Raw genomic sequence first — 16,328 nt, forward strand, 5'->3', positions numbered from 1 at the left:
AGTCTGATCTAAGAACGTGAAGTTGAATCGAAAGCCAAAATATCTGCACACACCACATTTAGGAAATTAAATGGCAAGAAACAGGAAGGTGACTCTGGTGTGGACTCTTCCCATGCAATTTAGATCAGATACTCCTGGGGGGAGCAGTCTACAAAGTTACCTATATTCAGAAGCAGTTCATTTGGGCCAGTTGGCCATTCTGTCCTAGCTGACAATGATTTATTCAGGACAGATAACACTTCGAAATAACAGCATATTTATTGTTCCGTAAAAGCTGTAATATGCAGAGATGGCGGTATCTCCAGGTTTCTCTAGTTACAAACCTAAATAAACTGCATATAGCTGTACATACATTATAAGATTTAAGATATTATAACCAAATTACAAACGAAATTTCTTATGTCTCTAATGGACACAAATATAAAGTCATCAGGGCTACATACAAGTGATAGGTTTCCATCATAAGGCTAAACAACGAGAAGTAGCTACCTTAAAGGAAATATTTCAACAGACAGCCCAAGGCTGCATGATTTTGTGGTGTGCCCTCCATCTTAGACTGTGCCACTCAAACTGTGCCACCCAGACAGAGTTTTCTAGCCCTCAGCAGAAATTTTGGCTAGAAGTAGCAAGAATAGAACCTCATACAGCTTGCACTGAGCCAAGATACCCAAGGTTAACAACAAAGCATTTTTGAAAGCCCATTTGGTTTTTTCCTTTTCCTATATCATTATGCAGACTCTCATATTTGCTGTATAATTAAGCACATTTTGCATGTCAATAAAAAAGCGAGGTGTTTTAAATCAGCAGCCTGCAATCAGTGCTCAGGGACAACCTGACAATACATTCAAAAGGGAGGGAAATCTTACCGAAGGAAGACGGGCAAGTCCAACACCTTCATTCACTGCATCTTGAGCAGACTTTTCTGTTGGAACCCCCAGGCAGTCATTCTGCTGTTCCTCTTGAGGTACTGGGCAGATGTTCAAAGTACAAGGCCGTACACAGGACTCTACAATTTCCATTTTGTCATTCAGAGTCCCATCTGTGTTGTTTGCATATGTAACAGCCCCAGAAACAGAGAGGAATGTTGAATTGGGGCACCTCGCTTTGTCGACCTGTTCCACATTCTGTTTTAACACAGCTGTTTTTGTAACCTTGTGGGAAGTATTTTCAGAATGAGTTGCAGCATGTACAGCTTGGCTAGGAAGGTGTTTATTAAAATGTTGCTTATAGGTCTTATTCATCGGTGTTTCTGCTTTTGTACCTCTTTCCAAGTCTATTTTTTTTCTTAGCACTGCAATTGAAGATGATGTTTGCCTTGGGGAAGAAGATGGGGAAAATGATGATGTGGTAGATAGCTGAGGAGATCTTTGAGCTGCTTTTAATGCAGCACTCTCTTTCAATTGTGGTATGGGCCTGGACACAACTTTTGGTTTAACATTTTTAAAGTTTGGCTTTGGAAAGCTTACTATCTCTGCTTTTCTTGCTTTGGTTATGGTAGGAGCAAGTGGGGATCTGGTGACTGGTTTAACCGTGACTCGTTCAGAATTACTTCTGAATGAAGTCCTCCTAGCACACTCTTTCACCATGTGGTTATTCTTCCCAGCTTTAGAAATACCACCAACTTCATCAGCCATGGCAAAAACCACACAGGTTGTATTTTTTGATGAGTCTGTAAAAGGAGAAATAGAGCCATTTTCGCAAGCAATGGGATTAAAAACTACAAATGTTGCCTCACACTTGGGTTCAGGCAGAACAGCTTTTTCTAGCTTTGGTATACCATTTTGCATTGTCTCAGATTCTTGAGCACATCCCTCAAGAAAAGCCTGATCATTTTCCGAAAAGTTTGGTCCTTTGGTCAAAGTCTCTCCATCTTTGCAAAACTCCTTCTCTAAATGTTCATCAAAACTCTGTATTGCTAGAGGACATAAGGCATTGACAGCACCATCTTTTCCATGTTTGGCTGCCCATTTATTATCTTCATCATGCTCAGGTGTGCTATGCATATAAGGCTCACTTTCGTACCACTTAAATGGTTCCAACTCTGGTGAGTCCCTATAGCAAGAATTTACCCATTCAGCACCCTGCTTTCCTTGGTTTTCATGCCATTCCCTATTCTTTGATACCAAATCAATATAATTAGTGATGTTATCTCCAGTTACTGAAAGAACATTAGCAAGTGGGATTCCCCTATCTAGGTTCATGTTCACCATATTGTGGTTGCCAGGGTCATCTAGCTTATAGGAGTTTACACTGTTAGTCAAATTGTCCCTTGTATTCATTTCCCCAGAAGATGCAAATACCTGATGGCCAGATCCCTCTTCATTACACTTACTCTCCATGTTTATAACTGTAATGAAAGATTCACTTGGACTAGCACCTTCCTGTCCTATTTGAGAACAATCTAATTCATCTTGGATTGTTGTACTTTCAGTTAACTCAACTGCAGCAAAGTGCATGCAATCTGCCTGGCAATAAGGCACAGATTCCTCAGTCCCGAGATTCTGAATACTCTTCACCGCAAGGCTGTCTTTAAGAAGGCTTGTTGGTTCTGTGACATTTTGTTTCAAGGCATGCATGTAATATTGCTCCTTTGAAGCAGGGATATGCACAGCCTCTAAATCCATGGTCCCCATGCAAATGTAGTCACTGGCAACTTTCTGCAGGTCTTCTGCTTCAGTGCATGGGTGGCTAGCTCTGTTTATCAGATCATTTGTATCCTTCAGTTCTATGTAGTCTTCATGTTCTGCTTCTTGGTACTGGCTAGCAGGGCTTCCATTCAGTGAGGGTAATGCAGCATTACGACACACACATTTATTGCCATTTTCATCCCTAATGATTAAAGGAGGCTGTAAGCCTATTTCCTCCAATTCTTCAACATTCATTTTTGACTTTATTTCTAGTTTAGCATAGTCCAAGTCTGAATTTTAAGATGTCTGTCAGGGTGAGAGTTTTTTTCTTGTTGTAAAGCTTCTCCCAAGGAACATTAATTCATTTTCTTGAATCCAGAATCTTCAAGTATATGCACAACTCTTAGATCTAGAATTGGAGATATGGGGAAATTAAATATTTAAAAATATAATAAAAGAAAAGAGCCCTGATCTAACTAGAACTAGTCATGACTCACTTGACTTAAGTTTGTTGCAACTTGTTTAACTTGTTTCAGTGGGACACACAACCCAACCCTATCCACATTTACTTGGAAATAAGATACACTTATTTCAATGTCCCCACCACCACCAGAAGTATGCATGAAGTACAATAATTAAGTTTTAGACTTTAGGTCTTACAGCCTGAAAAAGATCTATGCAAAGCAGTTAACGTCGTTAACACACATTAACATTGTTAAAGGTGCTCTTGAATGACTTGCCATAAATAACATAGCACAGGAAAAACAGGCAGTAAGATTTTCCCCCCATCACCTACAATTAAGTTATTTAAAATGTTTCATTAAAATGTTTCTCAGAGGAAAATGCTGTACTTGAAAAGGCATTAATGTATGTTGATCCCCATACATTTTCCCAAAAGTTCTATAATTGATCAGCCTGTTGATTTGAAGCAATATAGTTTGAGACATTTCAATCATTTTTTCATGTATGTACACACGTGTACACACTCACACACACAGGAGACTCATGGCACAGAGTGGTAAAGCTGCAGTACTACAGTCCAAGCTCTCTGCTCAAGACCTGAATTCAATCCCTGCAGAAGCTGGGTTCAGGTAGCCGGCTCAAGGTTGACTCAGCCTTCCATCTTTCTGAGGTCGGTAAAATGAGTACCCAGCTTGCTGGAAGGAAAGTGTAAATAACTGGGGAAGGCAATGGCAAACCACAGCCTTGCTAACCTCCCCCTCAGTATCATTCAATAAATAATAATAGGGTGGCAGAATAGACAAATCTGGGGAGAAAGAAAACTTGCAAAATAAATTTTTACGGAGATTATGATAAAAGGAACAATCAAGCAATATATGCTGAACTGAGTTGGGAATATTCGCTCCACAGGAACAGAGTCTGTCGCCTAAAGGGACTCCATGATATCTCCCTTGTAAAACTTTGGAGGGAAACTCATTTAGTCTAGCCAACATAAATGCCCTGCGATGACTTGGAATGGTTAAGTCTGATAATTGGGCATTTTGCCGCAGAAAACATAAAGACCTAAGGAAGCTGGGGAGCAAATATAAGGGTCTGTTGGCTGTAGTTTCGTTTCCTCCAACTCCCACAGCCTCAATTTAATACATCTGAAGATATATGACTCATCAGAAGTAAAAAAATCATCAACCTCTATCCTCAACTGGTTAGGTTTGGACATAAGCACTGCTGTCCAGGATGAAATATATGGGTCTCTTTTCACACAATCAAGAAGGTTGTTAAGATCTGTTCTAAAGTGAATTTTGAGCCAGAATTTAAACACTGCAATCCAGGCTTTTGTCTCCACCAAAGACTGACCAGAGAGCAGAGCAGAACACACATTTTGGCATACCAAGAATTTGTCTAAAGAATGAGGCTTGAATGCCCTTCACTTTCCTGGTAAATGCTGAGATCCATATAGGGATACCCTGATTGCACTGGGGACTACCTTTACCTTTAAATATATATATTACACTTACATATATATGGGGGGGGACTAGGAATGCCAGCCTCCAGTTGGGCCCTGTGAATCCCCCAGAATTACAGACTACAGAGATCAGTTCTCCTTGAGACAAAGAATGATTTGGAGGTTGGACTCTATGGCATTGTAGCCCACTGAGGTCAACGTCCTCCCCAGGCTCCATCCCCAAATCTCCAGGAATTTTCCAACCTGGAGCTGGCAACCATACCCCCCACCAGAGCCTACCCACATTCAAACTGGGGGTAAGAGTCAAAGCTATGCTTCACTATGGGTGAGAGGAACTACTGAGTCTAATAAACAAAGCCTACTGAAACACTAACTCTTCCTTAACTTTCTTCTCTTTTTCCAAGTGTTTTGGTTACAAGAACTAGAAATTGACTTAACTATAAACTAGCAAATGACCTAACTATAAATGTCAAAATATTCTATCCAGTAGAGGGCATGCGTTAACACGGAAAGCCCTTGGGATGAGCTATCCTTCAACCTTGAATGAAAATCTTGCTATAACTTGCTCATAACGCTGCCAAACGACAAGTTATGGTGGGTAGAGGGGGAGAGGACAGACAGAGAAAGGCTACAACGCTGCTGAAAGCTTGTAGTTCAATAAATGAGGCCTCGCAGCTCTTCCCCCCCAGTTTCCCACGGCTGGGCAGTTACTCTGATAGAGCAAGAAAATCCAGGATGTGGATCCATACTCTCCTCTGCCAAAGTAACATTGCCCCACCATCCCTCAGCTCAGGCAGAGACTCTGGTGTGCTTATTAATATACCCATGACATTTTTCTGTCATTGTCCCGTATATCTGCAGATTACTTTTCTGCTTCATGTTCAAGTTAGAGTAATGCTTTGCCAGTCTGGTCAGTTACAACATTCCTGAATAAGGAGCCACACACGTGCCAGGAGATGGGCCAGCACAGGGCAGTCAACTGGCAAGCAGCTATGCAAGTGCAGTAAGCTATCCCCACAGTAACCAGACATTAGGTTGCAGGAGAAACAGGCACAAGGCAAGGCCTTAGAACACCACCACATGGAAAGGAAGCTGTGAGCTCTGGTCCTCTCAGCAGGTACCGTAGTTCTTACAAAGGCCAGGAGGTAGCAGCGTTTGAACCGAGAGAGGGAGAGAAAAACCCCTCCAGGTTGCTAGAAAAGCCAGGTGGGTGGCATGTGCCAGGCAGAGACTTTGCACAGCCACTTACCCCAGATGCCTCAGAGGGAAGAAGAGAACAGGGCCTGCAGGTTATAGTGGTACGGTTCTGCCACAATTAACAGGATTCTGTCCCCCCCACCACCCGTGATATTTTCCTTTTATAACTGCAGCATATTACTTTTCTGCTGCATACACAAATTAGAGCTCACACTTTGCCCATTTGGTCAGTCACAACATCCCTGAATGAGGAGCCACACATGTGACAGGGGATCATCAAAATCTGAAGGGGACAACATGCCACTAACCATGAGTTACATTTACTCATCTCTGCGCAAAACTCTTTTTTGCACTATATACTTATTGTAGTGCATTATTCCCTGCATCCATTACCTATAACCCATTCAAGAGATTCTTACTAGTAATCACAAGGGCTTTTTTGGTAGCAGGAACTCGTTTGCATATTAGGCCACACAGCCCTGATGTACCCGATCTTACAGTAGGCCCTGTACTAAGTGCCCTGTAAGCTCCAGTAGGATTGGCTACATCAGGGGTGTGTGGCCTAATATGCAAACGAGTTCCTGCTACAAAAAAGCCCTGGTAATCACTATTTGGAAATCAAGCCACCATGCACAGGTCTTACTAACTATATTTGATTTAAATCCACCTTTCACTGAAGGCTAAGGTAACACAGTAACAAATCTGAAAAATATTACAACTAGGACTGTTTATTCCCTCCTGGTCATTGTATACCTACTTTCAAGTCTTGCATCCTTCTGGGAGAAACTAGATTAGCTCCTGGTGACCATCAGCAGAAGTACCAATAGTCACAGAGATTTGCCACATTGCCATTCCCCACAAGCTGTCACATCTCACCTCAGGAAAATTGGGACTCATGTTAATTAATAGCCATGCAGACCAGGGAGCTGTAGTGGGGCAGAGCGAAATTCCCCACCCCTCCTCTTTCAGCATTGCAGATGATGGCGATTTCACCCTCCACTCTCCGCAAGCCATGTGGCTATTAGCCCACCTAGACCCCATCATCTCAGAAACTAACTTTACCAGATTCAGAGAGGACTGCTGCAGAGAGGACCATGTGAAAGACTGCTGATACCTAAGTGCTCAAGATCTCACCCACTCTTACTTCTGGTTGCAAGAAGTCTATGAAGGAGCAAAACTTTGAAAATACAAGTATACCCTAAGAACAACTCCTTACTGTTTGTACCATTCTCTGCAGAACATGTAGGGGAGAGGAAGTCAAAGCTTAAGCAAAATTATTTTTGCAAGGTTAAAAAGGGGCACTTGAACTGTGCTTATTGTAAACCTCCTGTTTTAGCCTACAATGAAACTAAATTTGGCAAAGGACACATGTGCTGGCAAGCAGCAATGAAGTTGCCTGACACTGGAACTACATGGGAGCGAATGGGACACCAAAATCTGGGATACAGTTTCAGAACCTCAAGCCGTCAAGATTCAGGGACACAATAAGAACTCCTGTACTTCCCAACAGCAGTGGTTCCTTCAGAGAGATGTAAAATGTTGGAAATTTTGAAGCCATTTTTGTTTTCTACAAAAAGGTACATTTGAGGTGAATATGAAATATATGTAGTACTTAAAGTTATTGTACCGTTTTAACAAAACTGATCACAAAACTGTTTAAGTTTTAAAGTGTAAATATCTAAGTTTTCTACAAGCAACTTGTTAATATTGGGGGGGGGGTGAAAGGGAGATGAAAACTGCTATACCTTATATTACTTGTGTAAGTATCATAGTTTTTGATATCACGGTATCACAGTTTTTGTTAACTGAAAGGTAAGAAAAAGTAAAAGTGGAAAGCAGGATAGATTTTTCCACTTTAAAAAGTGTATTTGAACGGAGACATTCACACACAACCACAACAGGATAGCAGCATGTTTGGACAGACTTAAATTTTAACACTGAACTTTTCAATATTCTCGTTATAACACACATCATAGCATATATGCTCTCTGAACAACACACTGATGACCCCAGGACCAAGGAGTATTCACCAGCCTTCAACAAGAGCCAGTCTTTTTGGTTTGGGCTCTAGTTTGGTGAAATACGTTTCCAAGCAAGATCTGGCCCTGCAGGACTTAGTATAGTTCCACAGGGCCCGCAAAATAAAAATGTACCATCAAGCACACGGGTGAGGTTTGGAAAACTCCCATTTATACAGATTCTCCTGCCTCTTCCTCCCCCTTCTCTTCCCTTGGGACAGTGTTACAGTGTTATTTTATGCCATCTGATTATCTGTAAATGACATCTGATTAACTGTAAATTGTTTTAAACTGATATGTTCTAATTATATTATAGCTTTATTTATTATATATTGTAACCCATTCTGAGTCACATGATATTGGAAGAGAGTGGGATACAAACTGAAAAAATAAATATTAACTGCAGACAAAATTACTCACATTTAAGCAACATATCCTACAAAACAGTATGTCTACAGCATACACAGGACTTTAATGTTGTAGAGTTTTACCTAAAATTTTGCATAATATTTGGAATAAAATCTAGTCCAGAAAAGTGTTTTACTTGTTCTAAAAGTGGGAGGTACCCTTAAGAGTTTCTTTGTCCTGTTATCCTGGATAGCCCAGGCAAGATTGATCTTGTCAGATCTCAGAAGCTAAGCAAGGATGACCCTGGCAAGTAGAGATGGACACGGACCAGTCCATAGACCAAAATTCATCATGAACCAAGGCCAAGTTTGTGGTCTGTTTGCCCATTTGCTGTTTTTAAGGACCGCCCACAGACTGTAATTTTTTTTTAGGTGGCCGGTTTGGGCGGTCTGTGTGGAGTGATCTCAGGAGGCATTTAAATGCCTCCTGAGCCGACTTCCAGATCCTGCCACCACTGTGGTGTGACACCAATGGTCTCAGAAGGCATTTAAATGTACCTTTCTGAAGGTCCCTCAGAAAGCACATGAGGGCAATGCATAAACCAAACTCAATCAGGCTCACAGCAGTAATACCTGTAACATCTGTATGGGAGCAGTGCTGAATTAAGAATCTCAAGAAAACACCCAGTTTTATAAGGGCTGTAAATGGTTTAATGGAATGCTGTTATGCAATTATTCTGAACATGCCACCTCCAAATGTTGCAGAAACTTAAGAAAAAACAATAGCCCAGGATTGCAAGGTTTTCAATTTATGTTGGCAAAAACACTCCTTCTGGCACTATACAGAGAGAGTATGAAACAGTAAGAGGCGTCCAGTAATTGAGACACTACTTTTAATAAAGTTACAACCTTCCTTCTGAGTCAGCCAAGGACTATTTTTGTTTATCTAACAATACTCAAATTCATCTGAGACTTTAAATTCTTGCACTATAATGCTGAAAGTTCACTGGTACCCACAAAGCTCGTAAGAGTGCCTTCAGAATTCAAGTTAAAAAATAAGTTTATTTGAGAGTTCATTAACAAAAAATCAACAACACTTTTGTTTCCACTCTACCCCCCTCTTCCCCCAGGCAATACAAGCATTTTTACTTATTTTTACATTTTTACTTATGCAACTGAGGGTGAATTTTTCTCTTCTTGTTCTGGATGTTCCTTGATACCAGACTTCTGAAGGAGTGTCATCAGAAAGAAGTGCATCAATATGGATTCTTTAGACTTAACCAAATAGCTAGCTTTTTTTAAAAAAAGAAGATCCTAATTTCCTTTGACTTTTGTTTTGTTGTGGGAAGGGTTGCTGAAATCATTAGTGAGGCTGCATAAAGACAATACTTTTATCCAAAGAGCACTGAAGGTGTTTTGAAAGACAAATTGCTGTATGTGCATGTACTTTCACTCTGCTTTTGTTTCTGATAAACGCATTTTTATTCTTTCAAGAATCAACAAACCCTGTTTCAGCAACAGTAATACAGAACAAATGTGTCTAACATGATAGGTAGCAACACTCCTCTCAAATGTTTAAACACTACTCATGCAACCCTGCCCTAGAAGTTATAGTTGCAAATGCTGGCTCTCCAGATCCATAAGTACTAAACCAACCTAGAAGGGTTACATTAATTAACAGACTTACAGAACAATTCAGTTATGTGAATATACTAAAAAGAAAAAGGATACATATATAAGTAGCCATCATCATATCTTACCCTTTGCCATGATCAGTTGTTTTGCTAAGGGCCTGAAAATTCACTATCGCCTTCTTTGCATTTCCTATTAACTCTTAATGTTTGGAGTTACTTAAATTTTACAGAAACATTTACATACTAAATCTTTTAGGCAGATAGCAAACAGATTTTTTACTTATCAAATATATGTTCACTACATTATTATGATTGAATTCCATGAATTTGTTTGAGCTTCTATTATGATCTTGAGGACTTAGGTTGAAAAGCAGTCATAAGTATTAAGAAGTAGGATAAAACATTCTCTTGTCGGTAGGGATGGGCACGAACCGGCTCACAAACTAAAGCTCATCGCAAATTTCGGCTGGTTCGTGAAATAATGTTCCTGGGAGGTTGACTGGCATAAACTTCCATGCTGTTTATAGTAGATAGATCCAAGAGGGCAGCCGTGTTGGTCTGAAGCAGTTGAGCAAAGCAGGAGTCAAGATTCACCTTTAAGACCAACCAAGTTTATTTAGAACATAAGCTTTCGTGTGTTCTCTAAGCACACTTCATCATCCCCTCGTCTGATGAAGTGTGCTTAGGGAGCACACGAAAGCTTACGTTCTGAATAAAACTTGATTAGTCTTAAAGGTGAAACTTGACTCCTGCTTTGTTCAGCTGTTCATAGTGGTTTGTGATGGATAAATTTCCAGACAGACAGTCTCCACTCAAACAGTTTACAAAAATTCAAAGCAATAGGAAGGGAGAGAGTCTCCAGCCTTGGAAACACCAATAGAAGTCCTCCAAAGCTTAGCAGGCGCTACTGACCGCCAGTAACAAAGCTCCCCTTCTGCTTTATGGGATCAGAAAACTATTTATCAGCTTTGCACCTCAGCCTCTCCTCTGTTGGCTGTTGGAAGTCCTAGAGAGAGAAAGGCAGGGGACTTGTTAAAAGCAGAGCACATTCATTTATTTCTGGTTATGAACACCTTTCCCCTGCTGGGGTTTGGGTGTTTGGTGGAATCAGGGTGCTGAGCCACTTCATCTCCTTGCTCATGCTGAGAAGTGGGGCTTAGTTACTGGGTGCCTTGGCTGAGGACCCACGCTTTATATCCTCCTGATTCTGAACCTGTCCCCCCTGCTGAAGTCTGGGTGTTAGGTAGACTCAAGGCTCTGAGCCATCCTGTCTCTTTGCTCATGCCAGGTGTTTTGGCTAAGGACCCACACTTTTTACGTTACTGTTTACTCATTTCATTGCTCTCTTTTTGTTGAGAACAATGACAATAAATCTATCTATCTATCTATATTTCTATCTATATTTCTATCTATCTATCTCTCCCTCCCCTGATGGGGTTTGGGTGTTAGGTGGACACATGGTTCATAACCATCAAGACAGGTGAGGCCAGATGACAGCCTTGTGTGACCACTACTCCAGAGGATCAGTGTCGATGAGCTCAGGGGACTTGGCAAGGTACTGCTTCACTATTTCTGCCAAATCCTCTGCCATTGTATGCCTGGCATCTCTACTGTTGCTGACCTCCCAGTTCACTATTGACAGCCAGTAGTGGGGCTTCTCCCTGGTTGGGCTCTTTGAAGCAGAGGTTCTGGGTTACAGCTCCTCCTCCTCCCCAGCCTCTTCCACCCACTGTTCCCTCTGGTCACATCTGTTGGCCTGTACCCTGCACACTTCTTTGCAGAGCTCACACTTCCATTACAAGAGTTCTGCAATCAGGAGAGCAATACTGCCTTTTATCCAGAGGTCACAGATACAGGTACTCCCCTTTATTGCAGAGAGGATGCAACCTGGTGGTGATGCCCACCAGCAGCCTCTCTGTCAAGGCTCTGATCCATGTCAGCTTCAGTGAGAAACCCAGCACCTGGTCTAGCCCTCGCATCAGGCTAGCCATATGGACACACAGCATATCAGTGGTGTCCTATAAGAGCTTGAACACATGTACTATTTGAGAGAGGGTCAGCCAGTCACTGGAGCTGATGAGCTTCTCTTCCCTGGGCAGGATGGTCATGGAGCAGATGACATCCTTTGTTGCACCCTTCTGCTCTGCCAAAAGTGCAATCATGGTGCAGGTGGAATTCCTCATCCCCCTCCCCTTGTGTCTCATGCAGCAGATGGGTAGACTTGATGCTACATGAGAACTGGGTGGCCAGGTGCCACTAGGTTTTGAGCAAGGACTGCATCTCAAGGAGGACAGCATCTCAGATGGTCTTGACAGGGCTTCCACAGCATTCTTCACCACCAGCTTTTTTTTGGGGGGGGTGAGCATAGGGGGGAAACTTGCCTTGCTTCCAGTATCTGGCTGCGGGCCAGCCTGCCCAGGTGAAGTTTCCCTGTGAGCTTGGTGTCACTGGCGTGTTCCTGAGCTGTTCCACAGACTCCTGTAACTGCAGCTCTCTCTTATAGAGAGAGCGCTAGGGATACCTTTTTTTTGGGGGGGGGATCCCAGAAATGTAATCTGCCCTCAACTTGAAGAGATTGTAGAGAAGCAGATGGCAGGATGAGTTTCCCTATGCATATGGTGTGTGTAATTTGCAGGGGGTCCATTCTACACACTTGTGAATATGAGCCTGACTTTCCCCCTGAAAGCACTTTCCTGGGGGCACCTTCTTTGGGGGCCCATAACTCAGAACTTGTAACTCTACTCATCACCAATCTTGGAGGGCAGGTAGAAGAGAGTCAGTCAGAGATCCCCTGTGAGTTTGGTATCTCTAGCACACCAGGGGGTATTCTACCACATCATGAATCTCACCAGTTCATTTAGCCCTGAGAAGTAGTGACAGCTCATGGTTTGCAAACTGGGCATGCCAAGAACGAAACCACATTTTTCCAGTTCATGCCCATACCTACTGGTCACAGCAATATTGTTTCAATTTCCTATAGTACTAGCCACATGCTTCATACCGTCAACATTTTGCAGTAACCTACTATCGCGTTAGGACACTACTGCGTTAGGACACATGGTTCCGTATTACAGGCTCATTCTATTTCTGCAGCACTTATTTTAGGGCTGTTATCTATTTTATCATTACAGAGTTTAATCTCTCAAGAAAAGTATTTGTTCTCTTTTGACAGGTATACCTATTCACTCACCGTTTTGGAAATAAGCTTGATTTTGACCAGTGGGGAGCAGAAACACTTGGTAACTAGGAAGCCTTCCATATTACCCTAATGGTTTCTCACCCACAGCACTTACAGACTACAGTCATTTCTACTTAAGAGTGCAATTTTCCTCAGTTAAATATCTGCTGCTGCAAGCATGCAAATTTGATCTCTGCACTGGGAGCACACAGCACTTCACCATGTCTGCATTCCAGATACAAATAGATTGCGTAGGTGCTGTTCAGGAGACACAACAAGTGTAAGTTTCTTTAACAGCAATAATAGCACTAAAGCGAAGGAATACGCTTAGAAACCCCATTCATACTACAGCTATCATTCCAGCAACAGCTTTTGCAAACGTAGTTACAATGGTATTTGAACCACAGCCAATTCTTTAACAGATCCAAGCCAATAATTTGGGAGGGCCAGGAGAAGAGATAGATGTTTTCTTGCTTAAAAGTTAACCACAGTCATTTTTAATTTAGATTGCATACAGTATTAACCCACACAGGCCACACAGCAAGATACTTATTTAAATATAAAAAAAGCAGTTTCATTACAGCAGTTTAAGTTACAGAAATCTGGTTTTGTTTATGTTATCAGAACTGATATTCCCAGGCATACAAGTCACTTTACTTTTGTAGAAGAAACATCTGAATTTTACATCTGCATTAAATCTCTACTGCCGTTGTCACACAGGAAGCAGCTTACAATTATCTAGAGTACAATATTAGCTAATTAAAATACACAATGTATTAAAGTCTGAAGACACTAATGATGAACAGGGCTAGTAAACAAAGCTTGCCATGTTTTTGCTCAGGATCCCTGAAGACCCCTTCCCTCCCCAATATATACAGTGGACTAAAGTGACATTTTTAAAACAGGTTGGGAAAACCTACTGAAATTGTTTCCTAATATTTGAAACACATCTAGTGCTACTTTAAATCATTGGGGTATTAATTAAAGACACTGAAGAAATCAGATTACATTCAAACTCCTCCCCCCATATATCACCCAGAGCCCAGCACAAGCTGGGAGGGGGTGATTAACAAATCAAATAAATAACAACCATCCCCCATCAATGTACAGAATTGGGCAGTAAGGGTTAGGTTATAACCAAGGAAAACATGTCACTTTTTTCTAATATAATGTAAATAGTCCTTCAGACACAGCAGAAGAGACAAGCATGCTGTATTGCAAACAGAATTTCTACCACATGGTTAAATTGATTCTAAACTCTAGAATTACAATGGGGCACAGGCCTAGCTATAACAGTCAGGCTCACATACCTGTTTATTTCTAACATGCTTCCTGGACAGGTAGACTAGAATCACACTAAGGCTGCAATGCACACATACCTGAAATAAGCCACAATGAACTTACTGCTGAGTAAATAGTCATAATTAGGCAGCAAGGCACAGTGTGGACAGATGGCTACCACAGTGTGCAATAAAACCTGAAGTCTCATTCTGTGGAGTTAATTTGGACTTCTGGTAGCAAGGCTGACTACTACTGAGCATAGATGGACTCAACAAATTATCTGATCTCAAGCAGCATGATTACCTTATCTAGGAACAGAAAGAAAAACAGCCAAAAACCCACACTACTATTTAGAGAAAATGGTTTATAAAGCAGCAAGTTACTGTACGGTTAAGTTTCAAGTTGTACAATATGTCTTTTAAATAACATTCCAATGCAAAGTTACTTTTACAAGTATAGTTTTTAACCCATTCAATCAGACCTTGTTATGTTAGCAACACTAAAGCTATAACTATACTTGGCAAAACTACTCTTTCAAGGGTTTCATTAACCATCTAGCAGCAGATATAGTGGATGGCCTTTATTTAATCATGCTCTGTACATCTAAAATAAAGCTTTTATTTATTTATTTTTGTTAATTTGTATTCCTTTCCCACAAGTGGGCACAGGGCAGATACAACAAAAGTTAAAACCATTAAAAACTACAAGCTAAAACCACAAGATACAATAGAACAAACAACATGTATGTCACAGGCAGCGGTTTCCAGTTGGGCACATTATATATATCAATACAACAGTAGACCCAGAGATGGAATAATAGATTAAGATAAGAGTAAGATAGCACCATGACAGGTAAGGGAGGACAAGCAGATGGAAATAGATATAAACAGCATGTAAATAGATTGTTTAAGATAAAAACCTATTTGGACAGTTGCTTTTGTTAACTTTTTAAACAGCCAAAGTGTGAAATTATTCTTCTGGGAAACATCTTGCTCTCAATGGAAGAGTCAATATTAACGTCTCTAGCACACCTCAAAACTACAATCCTAGACACATTGACATGAATTAACTTGAATGTTTCCACAGGCAGAATGATTTTCATCAGCAAAGTATAACTTTCTTCTTCCTGCTGCAGCCCCAAACCATCCCCTGGGTAATCCTGGTCCACTGATTCCAAACCATTTAATTGGGAATAACTCCAATTAATTCTTCGTATGTAGTATCAGTAAAATAGATTCAGGTGCATTCCCCAGACCAATGGTTCAATCAGGATCTCACAGCAGAAACTTTCTATCCACATGGGTCTCAAAACGGGGATGGGTAGATAAAAGAGAAACCTGCAGTCATATAACATTGATTGCTTTGTTGAAATAGACTGCTACATAAATGTTTAAATAAGATGCATATGCCTTTGATCAGCATCTTAATGCATTGATTGCAGTTCTGTTTGTAGAAGCTTTAAGCACTTTTTAAATTGCTTTTTTAGGGAAGCTGTAAATCTCTCATGGAAAACATAAGGCACAGTGAGACCAAGATAGCTGAACTCATCTTGGTACATACGAATTTAAGGAAAAGCTGGTTTAATTAGTACAAAGAAAACACTATCATTTCACTTTATCTATTCTGCAAAGCCAAGGCAGCTATGTTTCACTCTGGCAACCTATAACGAGACATTTATTCCACTGGCTGTTTGCTAGTTTGATCCCAACTGGGAAAAACATTAGTACAAGTGCTGGCAAAGGCGCCTGCTGCTTTTCAGGATATCCTGCACCAACACATGTTCAAACACTTAATCTCTTTAGAATGTTTTCATTTTCATGAACAGAACCTCTTAATGGTACAAAGCATCAAAAACGTCTTCCAGTGTCTTATGTTATGAAGACCACTGAATAAGGTTCACAGCCTGTCTGTCTGAAAAATACTCAGTAACCTATGCAACTCTTCACTGAACAAAGTAGATGCACTTTATTATGGAACAAGAAATAGAAGCAGCCAAAAGTTTATTCTGTTAGCCAAACAACACTCATCTCACAGCCACCAAAGTGAAATGTTCAAAGCTTAAGCATTAGGAATGCTGGAACAAATTTATTCATAGCTTTAAGTAGATTAAAGTACTCACCGA

At 40.9% G+C, this 16,328-nt stretch overlaps 1 protein-coding gene across 1 annotated transcript in view; it reads right to left on the minus strand.

Moving 5' to 3' along the window:
• MTUS1 (microtubule associated scaffold protein 1) overlaps positions 1-16,328 on the minus strand; it is a 149,888-nt gene that overhangs the window by 114,262 nt on the left and 19,298 nt on the right. The window contains exon 2 of the mRNA XM_060246416.1: positions 867-3,036. Within this exon, the coding sequence (XP_060102399.1) occupies positions 867-2,882 (2,016 nt within the window). The 5' untranslated portion in view covers positions 2,883-3,036. The remainder of the gene's footprint in view (positions 1-866; positions 3,037-16,328) is intronic.

The sequence above is a fragment of the Heteronotia binoei genome, chromosome 9 (genome assembly GCF_032191835.1).
Source record: "Heteronotia binoei isolate CCM8104 ecotype False Entrance Well chromosome 9, APGP_CSIRO_Hbin_v1, whole genome shotgun sequence".
In the NCBI taxonomy this organism is placed as follows: Eukaryota; Metazoa; Chordata; class Lepidosauria; order Squamata; family Gekkonidae; genus Heteronotia; species Heteronotia binoei.